The sequence below is a fragment of the Pleurodeles waltl genome, chromosome 10 (genome assembly GCF_031143425.1).
Source record: "Pleurodeles waltl isolate 20211129_DDA chromosome 10, aPleWal1.hap1.20221129, whole genome shotgun sequence".
Lineage (NCBI taxonomy): Eukaryota > Metazoa > Chordata > Amphibia > Caudata > Salamandridae > Pleurodeles > Pleurodeles waltl.
The window spans coordinates 1020004568-1020031095 of NC_090449.1; the positions used below are offsets into that span (position 1 = coordinate 1020004568).

A 26528-nucleotide genomic window follows, 5' to 3' on the forward strand; every position below is an offset into this window, starting at 1 on the left:
ACACTTTGATAGCTACTTGGTCAAAGCCTTGTTCTTGCCCATCTGTGAATAGCGAGATGACCAGCCATCACATGCAGGTGTCCGGTGACCTGGAGTTTCTCACCAAGAAAGCCTTATTGCACAGGCATGTGCCATTAAAGTGAATCCAAACCCTTTTCACTTCACTCCTTCAGGCACAGAATGCAGGACAATCAATGTTTTTGGCAAATGTATGTTTTCTTCTTCCAGTGTAGCACTGCAGTCCATAAATGCAAGTTCTTTTTTGGCCTGCTATACAAATGCCCTTTGGCACATGGTCAGAGAAATCTTACCCGCGCTCCCAGATAGCTTGGTTCCTTTTTTGCCCAGGCAAAACATGATGCACAGGATATGGCCAAATGTGTTATCCATGCATGCCTGGATACTATGGGTTCCCGGGTTAGGACAGTCGATACCTGTGTTGTCCTACACGGACAAACTTGGATGTGATGCACAGGATTCTCTGGTGATGTATAGGCTTCTCTAGTAGACATGCCTTTCAGTAGGTCCAGCCTTTACCAAGAGAAGGTAAACTTTGTGTTGGAACACCTAGCATCCTCCTTGGGGCTGTTCACTCCTGACAAGCAGTTCTCACCTGAAGGTTTAGAGGCCAGGGATGGCTTATAGACAGAGACAGTCCTCCTAGCCAGTGATACGGCAGACACCCCTCTACTTTCAAAGCCACGGACGTGGGTCTGGTAGGCAGCATACACGTCAGTAGGGGCATCACTCTTCCCATTGCTCATCCCCTACTACATTAGCCACCAAGCTGCTTTAGTTTGCCCTTAGTGGCAAATGCCCAACGATTGAGGGGCAGGATTCAAGGTTTAATCCCAGAATGGTGATCCATCTAAGCTGACTGGTAGCACTTACAGATTGTTCAAAATGACTATGCCTTGCTTTTTATCTCCTCCCTCCCCACTATTTCTCCCACACCAGAATGAATTTTGGACGATCACCTGACAATCCCATTACCGGACATATGGCTGTTGCTGTCCGAGGGTGCCACCTTGACTGTGTTTGATTTGGTGCTTGGAGTGGTGGAGAACTGTCTACCTCATTGCAATTTCGTCAGCTTGTTGCATGAGTGAACTTCTGGCACTTTCCTTGTCACTGCCCAATATCTGAACCCTCCTTCACAGACCCACCACCTTTTGAGAGGTACTACTTTGGTATCTGTTAAAAGGTGAGGAATTTGCAGTCAGAAATATCCACCAGAAGAACAGTTTACTTTCTTTTGGTAATGCTCTTTCTGGTGGATACGCCACCTACCTGCTGATTCCTTACTGCCCTCCCACCTCTCCATTTTGTGTTGTGGCCTCTTTTTGACATCTAAAAAGGTCTCAAGTTAGCATTCAGCACGCTGTTACCAACGATTGTTGACTCTCAATGTCTGAGGGTGCAGGAAGGGTAAAGATAAGAAACTGACGTCGGCACACTGTGGTGGCGTTGACTGACTCAGTGGGGTGTAAGGAAGCACAATTGAACAGTGAGTGGGAGCAGTTCTTTGCAAAAGTTTCTGGATCCAGTCTGGGGATATTCTAAGGTGAGGAATCTGCAGTTAAGTACCGTATACACCAGAAAGAGTGTCACCAAAGCTAAACAGCTCATTCTTTGTGTGCCTAATGTGAACCTCATCTGCTCTTTTTTGGCATGAAGGTTGGTTTCATTAATCTCTGAGATGTCCTGTTGCCATTGCCTCAGGCATTTCCTTAAACCAAATCTGCAGTGAAACATTTATTTGAGTTTATCTGCACACTTTGCTTTGTCTTGTGAATGCTAGCTGATCGTTGATGTTCTGTAATGAATCTGAGTTGTCTGCTGTGGTGCTGCAAGGATTATTGCTGGGTGAACAGTGATCTCTGAACAGCGATCTCCCCTTTTTGAATTGTGGCACTTCAAATTCATGGTGCCTCTAATTGCTCCTTTCTGCTGGTGTCTCTCCGTGTGCCAACTGGCTTTTCGAAAGCATGTGGCTGATATTTTACAGAAAGTACTGTAACGATGTAGTCAAGACTGGAGGATTGTTACTGGGTGCTGAAACAAGATGATGGCTCATCTGGAGTGCTCTCCAAAGAATGGGCTAGAATCCTAAAATATTCTGCAGATAATTGGCACCCTGTCTGATAGAGAAGAACGTACTGCACCTGGGTGGGAGGAATTTGATTTGGTGAACCAGCACATTCGGTCTGTCCGACGGTGGGCAAGCGCAGAATACTAGAAAATCTGGAGTCGGAGAGACCCAAGCAGTGGCTAGGAGTGGTAGGGTTGTCAGCTGAGTGGCACGAGGTCAGTCCGGGGGAGCCAAGGCAAGAAAGCAATAGCACTCTGGGGTTGAGGCGGGTAGAACGCAGCAACCCGCCTCAAATGAGACCATACTCCGGGATCCTCTGCCGCCTCCAGCCCAAAAGGAAAGAGCACAGTGGAACCAACAGCGAAGCTGGAGGAAACGAGGATAGCCTAGTGGAAGCTGTTTCGCCACCTTAGTGAAAGAGACATGGCTTTCGGACTCTGAAACCGGGAGAGGCTGTGGCGAGTAGACATACTTGTTGAAGTATTTCCAACCAGGAGGACACAGAGATTGGCAGAGATCTGGGATAGAGATGGGCAGGTAGTGGTGGCTGCATCGCAAGAGATGATACTCTGGCACAGGAACACCCTAAAACAACCCAGAAACAATCAAAACATAGTTAATGAACAGTGTGGTGGTCGGTGATCCTGAGCCACTCCGCCCCTCAAGTGACTCTGACTAACGAAATAGAAATCAATTCACTGGCCCCCAAGGAGCATTGAGGTGAACTCTAACAGATATAAAGGAGATAAGTATAAACAAGGCAATTCCGCCTCACAGACTCTGTCAGGTGAAGCAAAGGGATTAGAAATCGTCCAATGGAATGAGGCAAATGTCAACAGGCCACAGGGGATAAAAAGTGGCATGTTGTTTGAAACCTCTATTGCATGGCTCCCGAGGTGAGCGGTGATGAGTAGTCTGTGAGATGAGTGATAGAGGCTTGGCTGGCTCAAGCTAGCACCCTACTCTAGGTGTGAGAACTGCACGACTTAAACACATCTGCCCCGTCTCTCCTCCCTCCACAATCAAAATTGCTCATCTAAAAAGAGATGAGACCGAAGTGGTAAAACAGCTCAGTAAAGTAAGTTTGCTTTGTAAAACACCACAAGGTTGATGACGCCAAAATGAATGGCAGTAATGACAAACTTCGACCTAAGGAAACCTAGAAACTACAGTTGATCAGTTAGTGCAGACTCCTGCCCGAGGCACTTTACGTAGCCCTTGAACTTAGTTGGCATTTGGCGAAATCACCACCCATGCATACAGTCGCATTCATTTCATTTTGGTGCACATGATAGTTTATAACACATTGATTACTTTCTCACTGGACGAAAAACATATACACAGATTCACAAATGTGAGATTCTGGCTAAGAGAATATCCGATCACACCCCACTGATGGTGAAAATTTAGGCCAGCGGGGGGCAGGGATGTGGATAATGGAAATTAGACTGCTGGCTATTGCATCATAGAGAGTGGAGGGACAAAATACACTTTATATGGGATTACTACTTATCAGAAAATAAAGATTCTGTAGACTCTGCTGTAGTTCTCTGGGAGGCATACAAAATGCTAATCAGAGGGCAGGTAATCAGCAAGAATTTAAGCTGGGGTATTAGATTTAGGGAGGACACTTGTGCACATTAAGGCAGAGGTTCTGAGAAATCAGTTTGCTCTCAAGCAAAAAAAACATAGTGGAATTACAGCGGGCAAAGCCCCTAGCGTATATTTGGCAACATAAAGGAGACTTTATGAATTCAGCAATTAGGCTAGCAAATTGCTTGAATGAAAACTTGAGGTGGATAAAACAAAATGTTGACTGTAATGAAACAATTCTGCAAGCTTTGTAAACATGTTTACTTTCAAGATCACTATCCCTCACAGAGCAACTGAGGAGATGAGTACATACACGCCTCACTGAAAGATGTGAGGCTGCCCAGCCTCTCAGCCGAAGATGGGAAGAAACTGGAATCAGACATATCAACATAGGAAATACAACAAGCAGTTAAAGACCTGTGACCATGGAAAGCACAAGGCTGTACTGCAGACCTATTTAAACGGATTGCAAGTAAGGTGTTTCTGCCCTTTTCACACAAGTAGGGGCACAGACTGTGGGCCACCTGCCACCAGAACGTAGAACAGCCACAATAGTGTTGATACACAAACCCAAGAAATCCTCCCAAACAACATGCCTCATAACAGACTTATATCATTGTTAAATTTCGAAACCAAAATGTTAGCCAGAGTTCTGGCCAACAGGCTGGAACAGTTTATCTCCACACTGGTGCAGCCAGACCAGTTGAGTTTCATACAGAGCATCAGCACCATGTAACATTTTAGGAGTTTTTATGGCTGGATTCTAGGCACAGAGGGGGTGGTGGAACCAACCGGGTTCCCGTCGCTGAATGCCTCCACAGCATTTAACTCACTGTAATGGAACTATATGCTAAGGGTGCTTTGGAAAGTAGGCATTATCTAACACCCTCTCTCCCCCCCAGACCCCTAGTACTTATCCTGGGACAACCTTCTTTGCCAGAGCTCCTTGGCCAGAGTCAGCATGAATTGGATGCTATCCCCTCTGTTTCAGCTGCAAAGGAGACAAGACAGTCCCTTGTCACCAATGTTATTTTCACTGGCCCTGGAACCCATAGCCAGTTGGATAAGGCGGTTGTCCAAGTGAGGGGACTTGGCTGGGGGGATACCTGATATGATTGAATATCCTTCTATTCACGTGATATTCTGGTCTATGTTGCAAGCCTGGAAACTACAAATAATTGGCTAGTGCAGACTGAATAGCTTTGGTAGGTATTTTGGGCTCTGTATCAATTGGGAAAAATTTATCTATATCTGCTGTCCTCATGCTCTGGTTGGGGGGGCTACTCACCCTTTGACAGTGAACAAGGAATACTTTAAGTATTTAGGGGTCCAAGTCATGCGAGAACCTGGTGATGTCCTCAGATTGGGCCTATATAACATATTAGATAAAGTCAAACATAATGTGAAGCATTGAAAGAAACAACCTCGATCATTATTGGTGGGTGCAGCTGTCCTTAAGATTGCCATGCTACCTACATTTTTGTATGCCCTCCAGGATACCCTATATCAAATCCATGAAACCTTTTTCAAGAAGGTGGAATTGATTATAATATCGCTTCTATGGAATGATGGGCCACCTAGGAGATCACTAAATAAGCTGACGAGGGGAGTACATGATGGAGCCATGTCCCTTCTCAACATTGGTAAATACTACTGGCCAACCCAACTAGCTGTACTAAACAACTAGGCTTTTTCTCCACTTGACCACTGAATAGATAGATACTCCATCACCACCACACAGAACAGTAGTGATACAGGCATAGAGAGAGGCAAACAAGCATTTAGGGTGGGAAGGAAAGGAAACTCCCCTCTGTGACAGTGATCTGCCAGATGACATGGGCAAGTTACTGTGGATGCATAAATGGGAACTTATTGGATCACTAAACTGGGTGGCCTGTTGGGAATAAAAGGCCTCAAATCCTTCGGGGAGCTAAAACTCAAATACAAGCTAATATAAACAAAGATTTTCCGCTATCTGCAATTAAGACATGCCTGTGCTGCCCATGTGCCCAGAATGATCCAGATAAAAGATGTTAGAACTCTAGAAAATTTAATACTTTCTTAAATTATTTAAAAAAATAATTTCACTCATGCATAAAAGTATAATGAATCACTTGCCCGATCTACAGGGGTGCCTTAAAGTGAAGTGGGAGTGGGTCCTAGGTATTCTTCACAATGACGAATGGGTAATGGCTCTCCAAACCCCACATTGTTGTAATAAGAGCTGGCTTTCTTCTAATACAACCAGGACTCCTTCATAGAAGCAACCACACACGAACACAGGTTGTTAAAGTGGGGAACGATGCCTCGGCTGTGGACACTTGGGTACTTGTGTGCAGATAGTCTGGGAATGCCCCCACCAAAGGCCTTTTGTGGAGTGCAGCAATGCCTCCAGAAGTGTTTGATTGCATAGCTAGTCCTCTCCGCAAAGTTAGCAATCCTGGGGACATGGGATGATGAAGCCCCGGCAAAATATGCATAATTATTGTACTATTTGGGATAGATTATTGCAAAATATAAAATAATTAGATAATTATGGCGCTAAATGCCTCCCTCCCCACACTGACATAATGACAACATAGCATAGACTGGTGTATGGGTGCAGAATAAACCGTTTATGACTGTAGAGCCTGTCCACAGGTATGTTCACCATGTAAAGTGTACAGAGGACAATAGTAATGCTGTGGTGAGCCTCAGGACTTACTTCAGCAGAGATGGTGAACCGTGAGGGCCTAAAATACGTTAGAGGTATGCTGACGTGGACACCACTGGTTATGGACCTAAGGTGTGGTAAGTGAAGTTGTTGGGCCTCCCAGTGAAACCAGTCGAGCTTTTAACGTCCTAGCCTACAATGATAATTAGGTTTGCTCTGGATATGCGATGTGTAATGATGTTATTTACAAAAAAAAAATATTTATAGAAAAAAAAGTCAAATTGTGGACCTGAAAACTATGTGGCAAAATGCATACCATTTCCAACCACCCTGTAACTTTTAAAACCTGAATGTGTTCAGAAAAAAGCACATTCCCCACTCCCAATTCGTAGGCTCAGAAAACCAACTGAGGGGACGGAGGGTCGATGTGATGCCTTTTATATGCTGGTATGTCTGCTTAGATGGCATTATGAAATGCCAGTATGATACCTTGGAACATAAGTGGTGCCCCCATCCTGGTACCAATAACTGCATCAACGTTCTGGCGTACAAACTTTTGGCTTGGGTGTTTTTTGAGATAACCACCAGTTGGAATGCTGTATATAGAGCTAGTATTTTGCTCTTGGAATTGGTTATTTTCACATTTACGTCCAGAGTCAGACTGGTACAGAAAGTAAGCCCAAGCACCAACATAAGTGGCCCCATTAGTGAATTAGATAGATAAAAAAGTTATCCATGTTTCCAAATGGGGCCAGTTTTGAACATGCAGTTTGTGTTTGCACGATATGGAAGCCTGTGTGGATTTGAGCTTTCTGTAGGCAATGTTTGTTTTAATATCAGAGTAATCAGCAGGATCTTCTGTCGCAGCAGCAGGGGACGGTTCTCCACCTGGACCTGTCCAGTCTCCACCTTCTTGCGTGGAGATTTAGTGGTGACAGTTGACAGCTTTGACCTTCCGCCCTAAGTCTGTAATGTAGTCTTGGCAGCCAGGCGTCCCTCCACCAAAATGATACACACCTGTCGTTGGAAGAACTTTGTGGCATGGTGCTCAGATAAGTCTCTTGACCCCCTTTCTGCCCCTATCTCTGAGGTTCTCTTGTTTATACCTTTGTTGCCCCAGCAGGGCTCTGCTATGAGCACTCTCAAAGCTTATTTGTCTGCTATCTCTGCATTTATAGGGCTGCTTTATCAACCTTCTTTGTTTAAATCTCTTATTGTAAATAGGTTCCTTAAAGGCCTTACACATATGTTTCCTCCTTCCCCTTTTGTTATGCCCCAATGGGACTTGAATTTGGTTTTGACATTTCTGATGTGCACTCCTTTCAAGCATCTCCACAATTGCTTTATCCTGCTTCTCACTTTGAAAATAGCCTTCCTTGTGGTCATCACATCTGCCCCCAGGGAGAGTGAGCTGTAGGCATTATCATCTAAGCCGTCTTACCTTTCCATCTATCTTGACAAAGAGGTGCTTTGCACTCTGGCCTCCTTTCTGCTGAAAGTGGTTATGCCCTTCCATGCAGGCCAATCCATCACCTTGCTTACTTTTTACGCACTCCTGCATCCTTCTGAGGAAGCAGAGAGACTCCACCACAAGGACCCAAAAAGAGCATTGGCGTTCTACCTTGATTGTACCTTCCATGTGAATGATCAACCCTTTGTTGGTTATGTGGATGCGAAGAAAGGTCAGGCAGTGCAGAGGAGAACCATCTCAAAGGATTCCCCTTTCAGGGCCCTAGTTTTGACGCATCAGTGGTCATTGTTTTTCATGGTTCTGCGCATCTGGCGTGGAAAGTTGTGAAAAGAAACTGATGTAAGTGCGTCGTTGTGGAGCATATATCAGACCCGTAGTGTCATTTCTAGCGAGGACAACACTGAGGGCGGACGTGGAGCCGATCAATGCCACCTAACAGTGCGCATGGGTACTGCTTGAGAAAAATCTCAGAATCTAGATTGACGCCTGGGGAAATTCTTAGGTGAGGAATCTGCAACTAGCTATTGTCTCTACCTGATAATGCGTTACCAAAGGTAAGTAAATTGTCCTTCTTGTTCGTACGGATCAAAATTACAAAAACAATTGTGACATGTTCATATGCAGTGGAAGACCCTTTGGAAAGGTTAACAGATCACCTTTTGGTTGCTTATTTCTGTATTTAGTTGTAAAACTGATACTAAAGAGGTGATATCTTTGCCCACACAGTATTACCATATGTAAAAAGTGTAAAATAATGAAGTAATACTATGAAAGAAATCACTGCATTATGCCGCAAAATTTGCCTTTCTTGCCGCATAATTTAGTAAGCCCTGCTACATAGTCTTGGGCCCTCCCCTTCCACATCATGTGGTCACAAAACAGCAATACATACCATACCGATTCTGTATTTGGTCGGGACACCCAAAACACGCCTCTTCCAAATACCGAATCGCATTTTGTACATTTGAAAGAGCATTATTCAGTCGTAAGTAGCCTGGTTCTAAAAATCTGGCCATTTGCCACTGGAAAAATGCTTTGTACATCTGCCCCTTTTTTAATTTGAAGCATAGATAAGTTTGATTTTTCCGGCTGAGAAAAAACAGAAGCCTTTATTTTTATGTACATAAATCTATAAGACCACTACATAAGAAACCCATTCTTTGTGGTTTTACCAAATTAACAGAACATCTGTCTATCTATATAGATACATTTTTGTTACTGGATGCCGTCAAACAATTTTCCTGCAAAAACTACAAAATAGAACAGGAATTTTGCTTTGTTACTCATGTGCTCCCTGTATACATCCATATGTATCAAAACCTAGTGGTCAGGCTCACCCTCAACCTCCCACCTTGCACTCATATCACCCCTCACCTCAAAGAGCTCCACCGGCTCCCAGTTCACAACAGACCACTCTTCAAACTCCTCACAGTCATATACAGAGCCTAACACAACTCTGGCCCCACAAACTTCAATAACTGCATAAACTTCCACAGACCTGCCGCAACCTCCGCAGAAACCTCCACACAGCCAGACTCCTACTTGCACACCTACCCTGGCATATGCAGAATGAGATCCATCAGCCATTCCTTCTACCTTGATCCTAAAGCCTTGAATAACCTTCCCCTGCATATTGGAGCTGCCACATTAGTTTTTGAATTCCACAGGAAACTGAAGAACTGTCTTCACCTAGGCCTGGCCATGGCTTGTTTCAGCACCAGGATACCCTCCCGGATGAGCTGTGCACTGTACAAATACACATAACATACGAAACATATGAAAAATGGATAGGATTAGATCAGTAATTTATTTTCTAATTATGTGGTCTTTAAGGTTTGTTGAACACTCCCAAATGCTGCTTCAAATTATTAACTCTTGTATTGTTTGACAAATCATATGTAAAAAAAAAAGTGTGGTGTTGTGATATGGTGCCTGCTTCTCTATTGTATGATAGGATGGTGCCTACTTTAACATGTTTGGCTAAATTGAAAAGCTTTATGACTGAGTTGCATTAGCTGTGGTGGACATTACAATTTACTATGGTTGTTGCAAATCTTACTCCTCCCCAGGAGCGTTGGTAACCAGTGTTTGTCTCTTTAACCTGCAGTCCTTTGTTAGGGCTTGGTACAAACAAATGCAGAGCACATTGAACTCAAGCATTCTTCTCCTCGCTGTGATCAGGAACACCCACACATATATTTCCTTGGTTACTGTATATGTAAGTCAGAGAGTCAGCAACCCATTAACAGATTAAGGGCCTGCTTTATATTTCGGCAGAGGAGTTACTCTGTCACAACTGTGATGGATATCCCTTCTGCAGAAACCTAAATCCCATTGGAAATAATGGGATTCAGATTTCAGCGGACATGATATTGGTCACCATTATGACAGAGTAACTCATCTGCCATGTGTTCCAGTTAGTAACGTCAGAAGAGTACAGAAGATACATCACGAGGGTAAAAAAGCCGGGTGATTAAAGTGTGATTAATGCTGCATGTCCAGGTGATTAGAGAATACCAGCTAGATTTGCCATGCTCAAGGGCTGGCACCCACAACTTTGTTATATGCTGTTCGAAGTATCATTGAGAGTCCTCTGTACTGCTATCTTTAGATGTTCAGTAGCTGTTATCTGTTGGAGACAAGTCTCAGACGTTGTGTGTCTTCAAATCAAGACTACTAGATACACAACATCTCTTTTCCAGACGTGCTTCTTCACAGTCCTGATAGTGCTGCTTGGTACCAGAACTATACCCACCTTTTGTACCTTGAGGAAGCTCCTAAAAACCTGTCTCTTCTGTATCCTACTGACTTCTCTACTTAATATCCCAAATATTGCCAGATGTTTGTTAGACCTAACTGCTGTCCAACTCTGATGTTCCTTCTCATTTACATTCTTCCTTTTTGCAGTCGCTCTTAAGCTTAGCATTTGTTGCCTGTTTACTGTAGCCTTGTAAGGTTTTGTAATACTTTAAGTGCCCAAATACTTTGTTACTTGAGCACTACACAAGAATTATTACTTTTTTACAGTAACTATGTTAGGTTATGGTATATGTAAAGTCCCCAAATATATTGGGGTGCTGAAGCACTACATATGAAGGTGAAGTAAATAAGTAAATAAATAAAATGTTGTGGTGAGGGATAGTAGATTATGGGCTTAATTCCTGTGGGGGCCTATAACTGCCACTGAACAGGAAAGAGGCTTTTCCATAAGAAGGGAGTATGCCTGACTTCTGATGATGAGGGGCATCATGCCAGCATGCTCCAGAGAGTGTGGGTTACCTCTGGGAAACATTTTTCTCCCCTGCTATTTTGAATAGCCCTAAACTTCCACTGTCTTGGTGATTATTTTAATTTCTAATGTGTTTTATCTTTCATGATAACTGCAATTGGACATGGAGTATGTGCTGCAAACATTTTCTAAGCGATATCCATTAATCATCCTGCACTTTGCCCATATTGTGAACTAGAATGCCACGTGTGATGCTGGCGTTAGCATGGTGACAGTTGTCCCTTGTAGGCTTGGCTAATCAGTATCCGTTCTAGACCTTGGAAGGAATGGGTGCAGAGAACTACATGGAATAGTCTTAGGGGCACTGCTGAAATTTCTGTGCAAGAGAATTGTCCTCACTGCCTGGATTAGCAGTGTCATCTCTTGTGAATGATTTGTGGGAGCAGGGGCTGGTTTTTTGAGGATAGGATAAATTCTGCTTGCACACTATAATGGTCTCTATCCACACCTGATTTTGTGAACCAGCCATACATCGTGCTTTATTCACAGTAGTCTCATTACTTTGACCTTTTAAGCTTATTTGACCCTGAAATTAGTAATCTGCCTGAGAACACCTGTTAACTAGCCCATAACTATTTACTAGACATGCATCAAAGTCCTAACATACTGGCCTTTGTTTTGAGACTGGATTACTTTGCCAATCACAGGAGATTACATTTCATAACATATGTATCTAGCTCTTAAAGGTTTAAGATAGCTGATGTAATTTAACCAGTCATTCCTTAGTTTGTTCTATATAAACCATATTTCACTGGTTTGTCCATCATCTAACCATAGCAGGAGACTTCTTGGTTTCCAAGTGTGACAAGCACTTTTTGTGCGATCAATCACTGAAATCCTGTCAGGAAAACAAAATTTAAATTTTTACCAAATTAGGTTTTTGTATTGTCTGCATTGAGAGAAAATGGAAGTGTGTGACCTGTTGATAAGGATCTTATTTTGCCCGACCTAACAGATCCTGAGTATTTATGATTTAATATTAGTAAATCTCTTCAAAAGGACCCTTTGCACTATGTGTTTGACACACCAAAGAAGAATATGGTTCTCTTTGACCAAGTATGCTGAAGTTTATCAAGGGACAAAAATGATTTTAATCGAAGAAGGGACTCTCTGCATATCAGAATTATCTTGTAATCAAGCCACATTTGTCACATGTTAAATGGATACAAAGCAGAAATAGTCCATAGGTCTGGTCATTGATACCCACTTTCTTGCCAATCGCTAGATTTTGATTCATTTTACGCTCTCCCCCTTGCCCCCAAGTAGAGTGCATAAGCGCTTTATACTGTACATCACCATTACTAAGTGATTTTGGTAGGCTTCTGATGCTTTAACTCAATATTTCCCAGTTACCTAATGAGAGTCAATGAGCTTCTTTGGTAAGATTAGTTGCTTCTATGCTGTATCCTGTGTGTATTAAAAATAAGTCAGCATTGTTTCTCATTTGCTAGACTTTGATATCTTTCTTTTAAAATTATCCTTTTGCTTTGCTTTGTAGGATGACTTTGCACGCAATCGAGAATTCATTACATTGGTTGTTTACAAGACTGATGGTAAAAAGGTTTACTACCCAGGTAGGTAAATATTTCTGCAAGAGGTTGCTTGTTGACATAATAATGTGGACGGAAGGCAGACACACTTTGTAGAAATGTAACTTCAAGGTACTCCCTTCCTGAAACCCAGCACTATTTTACATTTATATACAAAATCCAGGGTCATTATCAATTTTCTTTAAAGTTCTACAGTCATGTCCGCCCTTCAATCCATCTCCTGTGAAGGTATCTCTGCCTACAGGAAAACACTGCCTGGCCTTCTGCCAACCTTTACACAAAATTCACGACTTTGGGCTTTTTTCATAAAGTTATATGCAAAACATACATTTTAGGAAGGTGTACAAATTACCTCATGAATGCAACTCCTATTGCTCATTCATAGTGTAAGTAATTGGGGTATTAATTCAGAAAGTGAGTACCCACCTCAATAACAACTTTCATGTCAGGGTAACCCACTAAAGTCATGAAATTTAATCTGAGCTCAATTTCCTGGTAGCTATGGCAAGGAGCAGGCAGGCTTAACTTGGAGGCAATGTGTAAGTATTTATACAGTTCTCGCAGTAACACAGCACAAGAAAAAACACTAGCCAATTAAAAAAATAACAAACATTTTAATAAATAAGATGAGACAAAAACAGTAAATATCCAGTCAGTAGAGTCAGAGATATGAATTTATAAAGCTTGAATAAAAATAGCACCAAAAAGCACAAAGTGCCAACCACCGGTATCTGGTGGTGCTAAACCAGGTAAAAGTCAAAAGATAAGGCCTACTGCAATGGATCGCCAGTATGATAAAGGGATCAGGTTTGCCCTGGTGAAAAGTTTACTTTCTGACTAAGACAATTTTATGGAGAAAAAGTGGTCATTGACAAGATGTCAGTGAAGCAATCTGCAAGCTGGATCCAAAGTGGACCTCAACAACGGCGGGATGCTGACGAGATGGGTCCTGGTGTGGTTGTTGACAAAAGCGTTAGCGCTCTGAATGAGCAAATTCCAAACTTAGTGCATCAGTACTAGCCCAGATGAAGTCCTCTATGTTCAAATTTAGCTTTTCAAGAAAGTGGATCTCCTTCAGTAGGGCAAACCAGGAAGTTGAGGCCGACTGGCGATTCAACATCGACAGCTGTGGATTCAACAGCAACCCCGGTCTCTATTGGTTCTCCAGGCAAAAATGTTTCCTAGTACCACTCATGCAGTTTGGGAACGGAAGTACACTTTAACACCAACCAAGGGCCCAGGACCTAGGGTACACCACTTGGGGTGGGGTGGGTACTCAATCCAACAGAGGCCAGCAGAAGGGTCGTTGGCAAGTCCAGTCTTACCACGCAGTCTTTACCACTCATATACCTTTACCTCACAAGGTAAGTATAATTAAGGTTTAAAGGAATGTATATATGTGTGTATGTATGTATTTCTTTTTCTTTTTTCACTGAAAAAAAAACCAAAGGTTAAAGGAACGTTATGATTAGGTGAATTTGTCAGTAACAACATTAATGTTTTGAACTAAAGAACACTGAAATTCACAAGTTATATTTAGCAGCGCTAACTACAACTCACGTGCCTGCCATGCACTGCTTATGACCTCACATATGACATCACTCATAACATGTACTATGACATCATTTATGACACCATTGAGTTCATATTAAAATGAGCCCCTTTAGTATGTTTCTAGCTATTCCCAAACCGCTTTTTTTTAAATTAATTGTAATAGCATTAACCTGTGGGAGAACTAGCCTTGCCACACTGAAAAAACGACTGTGTAGGGTTTTCACTACCAGGACATGTAAAACATTAAATATATATTTCCCACTTTTACATACCATGCACCCAGCCCTACGGGGTTTTAGGGGCCTACCGCAGGATGACTTATAGGTATTAAAAAGGAAGTTTTATGTTGTGCAGAAGGTTTATTTTGCCAGGTTGAAATGGCACTTTAAAACTGGAGACCTGCTTTTACAGGGCTACTGTAATGGGTGGCACAAGGAGTGCAGCAGCCTGCAAGTAGCATTTATTTTACTGGCTGTAGGTACAGGTAGTACCATTTACTAGGGAATTCTACGTAAATTAGGTGTGCCAGTTAGGTGTGTGCCAGTTTTGTTATTTTGAATGTGGTAGCACAGATAGTTCACTACTGGGTAGCAGTTCTACAGCCAGCAACAACACTCAAGGTAAAAATCTGGTGTGGTAGCACTCAAAGAATTTAATCTTGTAAGTGAGATTTACCACACAGAGGTATCTAGTTTCTAGCATGTCCGGCTCTAGATGACATGCTCTACATTTCTGCCATTTAGTGTTGGGTATAGATGTTTGATTTTATGTTTCAGTTTCAAGTTAAAGTCTGATTTCCCTCCCAGATACCCCAAATGCACTAGAACAAAGACTGCACCTCAGATCGGTTTGCCCGGCAGGTAGTTTGAAGTTCCTGTGGTCTAATATCACTGAGTTTGCAATCGCCATTTTTCTCAGAGACACAGGCAATTAACTTGAACATAGGCAGTTAACTTGTTTGAACTGTTCGGCCTTTAAAAACAAAAAGACTACGTGCTGTGGGAAGGAGCATGGGTGGGTGCTTTATAAAATGCAGCATCATGGCCCTGTAGGGTCGATGCCTTGTCTTCGGTTGTGAACCCTCCCTCCCCACCCTCCCTCAAGTTTGATTTCAAAGAAAATGTTGACTCTGTAGTCTGCTTCGGCCAATATCGTAGAGCTCACGCTACACCTAGAGCTTACCTCAGCTCCATAGAATTCTTGAGGAAAGGCTCCTATCCTTAACTTCAAGCAACGCTTTCTGTATCCTGGCGCACCAAAGCCACCTCAAAGACAGCTCTTGACTCCAACTCTTGCATCCATCTCAAATTTGAGCAGCTCAGCCCTGGCCTTCTAACTTGCAGAGTGCCTGACAAGAGGCAAAGAAAGTTGCACATCCACCTGCCTTCTGGGAAGATGCTGTCTCTACTCATGAAGCAGACTCTACAACCCTCAAAAAGTGGAGACTGACCCTTGGGGAAGCTATTTCAGAGCAGGTACAAACTTACTCCATCCGTAAAAAGCACAGTGAGCAACAAATAAGCTAATCTCTACCACCCCACCAAGCCCCATTCACCCACCACCACAATTGAAACAGAGGTTACCTTCACCAGAGGACTTGGTCCACACACTGATTCCAATAATGAGAGCCATTTCAACCAACAGTACCAGGACTTTGTATGGATCAGAGCAGATGATGAGGAGGATCCCTGGTAGGACTAAAATGCCAACCCACAGAATGAATGAAACTTAGAGCACTACCAAGTTAAGATAGATACCATTGATAGCATCTCCCTGAAGCAGACCACAAACACAGATTTATTTTTCTGGCACTGTTTGATGCATGCATGACGGGTTATCGTGCATTTTTTATATCTACTTGAAATTTGCTTTAAATAAATAATTCTTACCTTTGTGAAGAAGAGATCTGCTTGTGATTTAAATAATTGATAAATTAAATAGTTTAGCCCTGAGGAATTGTGAAAACTACAATTAGTCTCAAAATGCATAATGGCTTGCTGTGTCCTGTTTTTATATTTAAGTTATGTAGTCAAGTAAAGAAAAAATTCTTGAACTTTAATATGAAGATTTGAAACACTGAATTAATTTGATGTTGCACCTCTTTGTCATCTGTGTGTCAGAGGGAGAGTGCAGGAGAAGGGTAAGATCATTTTGAATGTAAACCTCTGTTGTGTTCTAAAGGCAGCTGACACTGCCTCCCGAGAGGTGAAATTATCAGCATCATCCTGCGTAAGATGCACTTGACTGAGAGTCTCTAGGTTTCATCCAGAGTTCCAACAAAATCTTCCAGCAACATGCCCAAGCTTCGCCTCCAAGTACCCACATCAACAGCCAATTAGCAATTCACTAAGAATGAAGTAGTCAGGGATATTTGCTTAAGCTTTTTCTCCACTACCACTGATCCCTTATGTGGTGAGGAAGCTGAGCTAAGCATCCACCATGCTCATTCTTTTCACACTGACATGGGCACCCTCGATACTCTGCTCCTAAAAATTTATTTCCAGCCACAAGTGAAGTTTCACACTAGAGTAGACCTCTTAATTTGGCATCGCATTTAAATACAGCATCCGTATCTTAGGAAAATTAAGCTTGTAAACCTAAGATTTTAGAGTGTGTGCATATTCTGCTTGAAGCTTGCATACCAACCACACAAGGAAAATCAAAGTCCTTTGTCCATTACTGCATAAGCAACCCCTGAAAGTGTTAACTTAGGGCACAGAACTCTATTTCTTACATCTTTGAAAGGTGAGGTTGCTATACATATCCATTATGCTTCATTAGGCAGGAGCAGCTGCTTACAGGTGAATTGTTCAACATTTATCCTTATTCAAAATCACAGCCACTAAGGCTTTCATGAAAGGCCTTCAGAAAGACGTTCCTCCAAGGACACCATCAGTTCAAAAGTGGGACCTAAAAGTAGTTCTCAATGGATGCATGGAACACCCTTTGTGCCATTACCTTCTTGTGAAATGCATTCTTTTTATTTGAAGGTAACATTCTTAGAGGCAGCGACTTCCTTGTGCAAAGTGAGTGAGTTGCAAGCTTTAACAATAGCGGAACTTTTCATCCAGGTTCACAAGGAGCGGGTTGTCCTGGTTCACAATGTTTGGGTTATCCTGAGATCAAATCCTTGTTTCCTTCCAAAATGGCATTTCTCTTTCATGCCAATTAAAATATAAATTTACTGATTTCCACCCCATCCACACTCTGATCTGCTGTGGAAAGGTTATTACTCACATTAGACTGCAAGAGCGCTCTAATGTATTACATTAGTCAGTCTAAATCCAGTTGTAAAACAAATCAACGTTTTGTTGTGTTATTAGAACCTCACTTGGGAAATCCAGTTTCAAAGTCTGGTCTTGCAAGATGGATAGTCAGATGCATCCAAGTCTGTTATGCCAAAGCAAAACAAACTCTACATTTTGTGCCCAGAGTACATTCTAATATAAAGAAGGGAGCTTCAATCACTTTCATAGGCAACGTACTTCTATCAGAAATATGGAAGTTTGCTATATGCTCAACACCACACGCTTTCCTGTTTGCTTGCTAGCCACCACTTTAGGGAAGTGCACAGCTTTATAGTTTATGCAGAACATGTGATCTACAGCAGTACAAGTTACAAATTGAAAATTTTACCCTGCCCCTATTGGTTTGTGGCTTGTAGTGCTATAGGTTCACATGCACCCTCCTGCCTCCCCAGAGGTGAGCTTATACTTCAGATGCTTCTACATTACATACATTATACTTTCATCTGCAGTGCACCTGTACATACTTTACTGACCTGCTTTGCATTTCTCCTCTTATCACACGCATCTGATGGGAGGGCACAATCTGAGGTGGAGTTTTTGTTGTGGTGCATTGTGGGTTTTGTGGTGGTATTGTAACTTGTACTTAGAAGAAAAACTACTTGCAAACAACCTTGTCAAATACTAGATGGCACGAGTGTGCTGGGTGTGAATTTGCAGCACTACAAGCTTCAAACTGATAATTACAGGGTAAGAAACATTTCCTTATGGTGAAATGTTGTGAATTTTCGCTCTCAGGATAAACTTTGCAGGCTTTCCAGAATGGGTCTCTTTGCAAACTTAGGTAAACACCCACTATTCATTCACAGGTAGTTTCCCCACTGAAGTGATTGTAGATTTAATACGGTCATGGGGAAGTGGATTGCATCCGTCAGGGTCAGAATGGGGAAGGAACACACCAGAATTGGAGGAAACAGTATGAATATGTTTCAAGTGAAAGGGGAACAAAGTTACGAAGGCTAAATACACTTTAACACGACAATTCACATGCCATTTAGTAAATGATTATACATCTGAATAACTTCAAGACGTAGTGACCGACAGTATGCCAAGAGTACTCTTGTATACTTTCTCAGTTTGAGAAAATCAAAATCCTTTCAGCTCAGTACTTTTTCCTTTGCTTTTGTGATTGGAGGCTTTTTTTGTATCTGTTTCAAAAGGCTCTGCTAGATATCATTCCTCTTATGTTTACGCAAGGATTGTGCCAAGTGTCCCTTTTTGATGTCTTCTGTGTGAAAATAATCAACATGGCAGGTATTTTTTTTTATTTTTTTTATGTGTGTTTTCTTTTTTCTTTTTCTTTTTTTAAAGAGACAGCATGCAGGATGGTAAAGACATCAACTATGCTTGCATGAAGGTCAGATGATTTATTACACTTCAGAGGAACAGTGGGAGAACATCCCTAAATTTTAGATTAAGAACTGAAAAGTGCTAAGCATATCACATGAGATGACATCCTGAGATTCTCAGCTCTCACCGTCTCTCTAAATTAGCTTCTCTCGTCCATTTCCCTCTCTTTTCATGAAATCGTCCCTTTTCACTTATTGTAGCTGATCAATATGGAATGCATACTAACCATGCTGAGTTGTTATTGTCAGTTACACTGCAGCTTACCAGTGTTCTGTGTTCTTGTGTTCTCTTGATGCATGTTTCTTATAATGTACAATAACACCTCTGTCAGGTTAAGAGAAGAGCATATATATATATATGTTCGATGGCATGTGTAGCTGCAGATACACATGCTGTGCATATCCCGCCATCTCGGAGTGTTACAAGTTGTTTTTCTTCGAAGAAGTCTTTTCGAGTCACGAGATCGAGGGACTCCTCCCCTTTCGGCTCCATCTTAGATTGTTTTCTTTCCGCCATCTGGTTCGGACGTGTTCCTCTTCGCTCCGTGTTTCGGTTCGGAAAGTTAGTTAAATCTCGGAAAATTCGCCAGTATTGTTGGCGTTCGGTATCGGGTTAGTTAACGCAGATCGTCACCGAATCAAGAAGAGCTCCGGTAGCCCTTCGGGGCTTCTATTCCCCGGCGGGGCCTGGTCGGCCCGACCGCGTGCGTCTTCAAGGCTAATGGAACGGACCCCATTCCGCTTGTGCCCCGAATGCCACAACAAGTATCCGTACACAGATCAACACCTGGTCTGTAATTTGTGTTTGTCCCCCGAACACAAAGAGGATACCTGCGAGGCCTGTCGGGCGTTTCGGTCGAAGAAAACGCTACGGGACCGGAGAGCACGAAGGTTTCAAATGGCATCTGCGCCGTCAGGACACCACGACGTCGAGGAAGAGGAGTCTTTCTCCATCGCTGGCTCAGACGAGCCCGAAACAGAGCAGACGCCGAAAACCGTGAGTAAACCAGCCCCGGCCAAAACTCACACCAAAATCATGAAGGCCCAGGGGACGCCACCGCCGGCAGGCCATGGCTTAACCCGTAAAATCGGTGACCATCCATCGGCACCGAAAAAGGGCACACACGTGTCGAAGTCATCCGACTCAGGTCGAGATCCCGGCACAGAACATACTCGACACCGAGAACCTGGCTCAGACCAGACTTGACACCAAGAGACCGGCTCCGAGATAAGTCTGCACCGAGAGATCGGCACACCGAAACCTAAAAAAGTGGCTTCGGAGCCAAAAAAGACTGTAGAAAAAGTTTTGGTACCGAAACACCCAGCTTCGGAGCCGAAAACAAGCTCCTACTCCGAAGAACAAGGCCTTTCAGAACAGCTACAAGGCCATAAATTTGGACAAGAGCTAGAAGCAGAGGAGCCAGATTATACACAAAGAAGGCTCCATATTCAAAAGGAAACAGGGAAAATAAGAACTCTCCCTCCTATAAGGATGAAAAGGAAACTTGCTTTCCAAGACAAAGAAAAACAACCACAAGCAAAAGTGGCAAAAGCAGTAACTCCACCTCACTCTTCGCCACAACCATCACCACACCACTCACCGCAACTGTCACCAATTGCAACCCCCCCTATGATGCAATCACCAACGCACACAGGGATCAGCCAGGATGACCCAGATGCATGGGATCTATATGATGTGCCAGTATCAGATAATAGTCCAGACTGCTACCCAGCAAGACCATCACCACCTGAAGACAGTACCTCCTACACGTAAGTGGTGACCAGAGCAGCGGCTTTTCACAATGTGGCACTGCACGCAGAACCCATTGAGGATGACTTTTTATTTAATACTTTGTCGTCGACACACAGTCAGTACTAAAGTCTCCCAATGTTACCAGGGATGTTGAAACACGCTAAACAAGTATTTCAAGAACCCGTCAAAGGCAGAGCCGTCACACATAGGGTGGAGAAAAAGTACAAGCCTCCCCCTACAGACCCTGTATACATCACACAACAACTGACACCTGACTCAGTAGTAGTAGGCGCAGCACGTAAAAGGGCTAATTCACACACCTCTGGAGATGCACCACCACCCGACAAAGAAAGTCGAAAGTTTGATGCAGCGGGGAAAAGAGTTGCAGCACAAGCGGCCAATTCCCAAGCTTTATTGTCAAGATATGACAGAGCTCATTGGGATGAAATGCAGCACTTTATAGAACATCTGCCCAAGGATTTCCAAAAACGTGCACAACAAGTGGTGGAAGAGGGCCAAAGTATCTCGAACAACCAGATACGATCGGCAATGGATGCAGCAGACACAGCCGCAAGAACTGTGAATAACAGCGGTCACTATTCGGAGACACGCATGGCTACGCACCTCCGGGTTTAAGCCCGAAATCCAACAGGCTGTGCTTAATATGCCTTTTAATGGACAGCAGTTATTTGGGCCGGAAGTGGACACAGCTATAGAGAAGCTAAAGAAGGACACGGATACGGCCAAGGCCATGGGCGCGCTCTACTCCCCACAGAGCAGAGGCACATTTAGGAAGACACAATTTAGAGGGGGGTTTCGGGCCCAAAGCTCAGAACCCTCAACCTCACAAACCAGACCCACATACCAGGGTCAGTATCAAAGAGGAGGCTTTCGGGGACAATACAGAGGTGGACAGTTCCCTAAAACTAGAGGAAAGTTCCAAAGACCCCTCAAAATAAACAGTGACTTCAGAGTCACAAATCCCCAACACATAACACCAGTGGGGGGGGAGACTCACAGATTTTTACCAAAACTGGGAAGAAATAACAACAGACTTGTGGGTCCTAGCCATTATCCAACATGGTTATTGCATAGAATTCCTACAATTACCACCAAATATGCCACCAAGAACACACAACATGTCCAAACAGCACTTGGATCTATTACAACTAGAAGTCCAAACGTTGTTGCAAAAAGACGCAATAGAACTGGTACCCAACCATCAGAAAGGAACAGGTGTTTATTCCCTGTATTTTCTAATACCCAAAAAGGACAAAACTCTGAGACCCATCTTAGATCTCAGAACACTAAATCTTTACATCAAATCAGATCACTTTCACATGGTGACACTTCAAGACGTAATCCCCTTGCTCAAACAACAAGACTACATGTCAACATTAGATCTCAAGGATGCGTATTTCCATATACCCATACATCCTTCACACAGGAAATACTTAAGGTTTGTAATCCAAGGAGTACATTACCAATTCAAAGTGTTACCATTCGGGATAACAACAGCACCAAGGGTATTTACAAAATGCCTTGCAGTAGTAGCAGCCCATATAAGAAGACAGCACATACACGTATTCCCGTATCTAGACGATTGGTTAATAAAAACCAACACTCAAAAACAGTGTCTTCAACACACAAAATACGTCATAGAAACCCTTCACAAACTAGGGTTCTCAATAAACTACCTCAAATCACACTTACAACCGTGTCAAATGCAACAATACTTAGGAACTACAATCATCACAAAAAAAGGGATTGCCACTCCAAGTCCACAGAGGGTACAAGCATTCCAAAATGTAATACAAAGCATGCACCCAAACCAAAAATATCAAGTAAAATTAGTAATGAAACTTCTAGGCATGATGTCTTCATGCATAGCCATTGTCCCAAACGCAAGATTAGACATGCGGCCCTTACAACAGTGCCTAGCAACACAATGGACACAAGCACAGGGCCAAGTTCAGGATCTAGTGTTGAAAGACCGCCAAACACACACCTCGCTTCAATGGTGGAATCATATAAATTTAAACCAAGGGCGGCCCTTCCAAGACCCAGTGCCTCAATATGTGATGAGAACAGATGCATCCATGGTAGGGTGGGGAGCACACCTCAACCAACACAGCATCCATGGACAATGGGACACTCAGCAAAAACAACTTCATGTAAATCAACTAGAACTGCTAGCAGTGTTTCTAGCATTGAAAGCACTTCAACCTCTAATAGCCCACAAACACATTCTTGTCAAAACAGACAACATGACAACAATGTATTACCTGAACAAACAGGGAGGGACACACTCAACACAGTTGTGTCTCTTAGCACAAAGGATTTGGCATTGGGCGATTCACAATCACATTCGCCTAATAGCGCAATACATACCAGGAATTCAAAACCAGTTAGCCGACAATCTCAGTCGGGATCACCAACAGATCCACGAATGGGAAATTAATCCCCAGATACTACAAACCTACTTCCAAAACTGGGGAACACCGCAAATAGACCTATTCGCAACAAAAGAAAACGCAAAATGCCAAAACTTCGCATCCAGGTACCCACAGCCTCACTCCAAGGGTAATGCGTTATGGATGAGTTGGTCAGGGATATTTGCTTACGCTTTTCCCCCTCTCCCACTCCTTCCGTATCTCGTAAACAAATTGAGTAAAACAAACTCAAATTAATACTAATAGCACCAACTTGGGCACGACAACCTTGGTACACAACACTACTAGACCTGTCAGTAGTGCCTCATATCAAACTACTAAACAGACCAGATCTGTTAACTCAACACAAACAACAGATCAGACACCCGAATCCAGCATCGCTCAATCTAGCAATCTGGCTCCTGAAGTCTTAGAATTCGGACATCTAGACCTTACACAAGAATGTATGGAGGTCATCAAACAGGCTAGAAAACCTACTACAAGACATTGCTACGCAAATAAATGGAAAAGATTTGTTTATTACTGTCATAATAATCAAATTCAACCATTACACGCATCCGCGAAAAACATTGTAAGCTACTTACTACACTTACAAAAGTCTAAGTTAGCTTTTTCATCCATTAAAATACATCTCACAGCAATTTCTGCCTATCTGCAAATTACACATTCAACTTCACTATTCAGAATCCCAGTCATAAAAGCATTTATGGAGGGTCTAAAAAGGATCATTCCACCAAGAACACCACCAGTTCCTTAGTGGAACCTCAATATTGTATTAACACGACTCATGGGTCCACCATTTGAACCCATGCACTCTTGTGAGATACAATACTTAACCTGGAAAGTAGCCTTCCTAATAGCTATCACATCTCTCAGAAGAGTCAGTGAAATACAAGCCTTTACCATACAAGAACCCTTTATACAAATACACAAACATAAAGTGGTTCTACGCACAAATCACAAATTTTTGCCAAAAGTTATATCACCGTTCCACTTAAATCAAACAGTAGAACTCCCACTGTTCTTTCCAGAACCAGACTCTGTAGCCGAAAGAGCATTACATACATTAGACATAAAAAGAGCACTAATGTATTACATTGATAGAACCAAACAAATTCGCAAAACAAAACAATTGTTTGTAGCTTTCCAAAAACCTCATGCAGGGAATCCAATATCCAAACAAGGCATTACCAGATGGATAGTTAAGTGTATTCAAACCTGTTATGTAAAAGCAAAGAGAGAACTGCCTATTACACCAAAGGCACACTCCACTAGAAAGAAAGGCGCCACCATGGCCTTTCTAGGAAATATACCAATGACAGAAATCTGTAAGGCAGCCACATGGTCTACGCCTCATACATTCACTAAACATTACTGCGTGGATGTGTTAACAACACAACAAGCCACGGTAGGACAAGCAGTATTAAGAACATTATTTCAAACAACTTCAACTCCTACAGGCTAAACCACCGCTTTGGGGAGATAACTGCTTACTAGTCTATGCACAGCATGTGAATCTGCAGCTACACATGCCATCGAACGGAAAATGTCACTTACCCAGTGTACATCTGTTCGTGGCATGAGACGCTGCAGATTCACATGCGCCCTCCCACCTCCCCGGGAGCCTGTAGCCGTTATAAGTTGATAAAAATAAAACTTGTACATTTGTAAATATATCACTTTTAGTCACATTATGTACATACATACTTACTCCATTGCATGGGCACTATTACTATATACACAACTCCTACCTCATCCTCTGCGGGGAAAACAATCTAAGATGGAGTCGACGCCCATGCGCAATGGAGCCGAAAGGGGAGGAGTCCCTTGATCTCGTGACGAAGAAAAACAACTTGTAACACTCCGAGCCCAACACTAGATGGCGGGATATGCACAGCATGTGAATATGCAGCGTCTCATGCCACGAACAGATGTACACTGGGTAAGTGACATTTTCCATATATATATATATATGTTCGGTGGCATGTGTAGCTGCAGATACACATGCTGTGCATAGTCCGCCGTCTGGTGTTGGGTCGGAGTGTTACAAGTTGTTTTTCTTCGAAGAAGTCTTTTCGAGTCACGAGACCGAGGGACTCCTCCCACTTCGGTTCCATTGCGCATGGGAGTCGACTCCATCTTAGATTGTTTTTTTTTCCGCCATCGGGTTCGGACGTGTTCCTTTTCGCTCCGTGTTTCGGGTCGGAAAGTTAGTCAGAATCAACGGAAAATTCGTCGGTATTGTTTCGTTCGGTATCGGGATAGTTAGGGCAAATCGACACCGAGCCTTAAAGAGCTCCGGTAACCCTTCGGGGTATTTTCGATCCCCCGTCGGGGCCTGGTCGGCCCGACCGCGTGCAACATCGAGACTGATGGAACGGACCCCGTTCCGATTCTGTCCTAAATGCCACAGTAAATATCCTTATACAGACCAACATTTGGTCTGTAACTTGTGCCTGTCCCCCGAGCACAAGGAAGAGTCGTGTGAGGCCTGTCGCGTGTTTCGGTCGAGAAAAACGCTCAGGGACCGAAGAGCCAGGAGGTTGCAGATGGCTTCCACGCCGACAGGACAACAAGGGTTCGAGGAGGAGGAGGAAGAAGAAGAAACTTTCTCCATCCGCGATTCGGATTCCGAGGAATTGGACGTCGACGAGCAACCAACCGTGAGTAAGACGTCGAAAGAAAGATCACACGAGAAAACAGACAAAGCCCAGGGGACGCCACTGCCAACAGGCCATGGCATAACCCATAAAGTAGGTGACCGTCCATCGGCACCGAAAAAGGGCGAGCTGGTGCCGAAGTCGTCCGACTCAGGTCGAGACACAGGCACGCAACACTCTCGGGACCGAGAGAGTGGTGCAGAAAAGGCTCGACACCGAGATAGCGGCACCGAAGCTACTCGACACAGAGACAGCGGCACCGAAGCTGCTCGGCACAGAGATAGCGGCACCGAAGATGGTCGGCACCGAGAGGCCAAGACACCGAAAAAGAGAAAGATCTCGTCGGAGCCGAAAACAACTAAAGACACGGTTTCGGTGCCAAAACACCCGGCAACCGAACCAAAAACCAGTTCCTACTCAGAGGAACAATCACTTTCCTCCCAACTAAAAAGACACAGATTTGAGGAGGAATTACAAACTACAGAGGTAGATCACACGCAACAGCGGATCTTTATCCAAAGGGGTACAGGGAAAATCAGCACTCTTCCCCCAATCAGAAGGAAAAGAAAGCTTGACTTCCAGCAACAAGACAAGCCACCACAAGCAAAGGTGGTAAAGAGGGCAACTCCACCACCCTCTCCACCCCAGTCAACTCGCGTATCACCGGCACAGACTCCACCACCATCACCAGCTCATACCACCATGAGCCAGGATGATCAGGCAGCATGGGACCTCTATGATGCTCCAGTATCGGACAATAGCCCAGAGTCGTACCCAACTAAACCCTCACCACCTGAGGACAGTAC

General features: G+C 43.3%; 1 protein-coding gene across 1 annotated transcript in view; it reads left to right on the forward strand.

The window, feature by feature from the left end:
- Window positions 1-26528, forward strand: part of CAPN7 (calpain 7) — a 231305-nt gene that overhangs the window by 136210 nt on the left and 68567 nt on the right. Inside the window, exon 16 of the mRNA XM_069211930.1 lies at window positions 12597-12672. Coding sequence (XP_069068031.1) covers window positions 12597-12672 — 76 coding nt within the window. The remainder of the gene's footprint in view (window positions 1-12596; window positions 12673-26528) is intronic.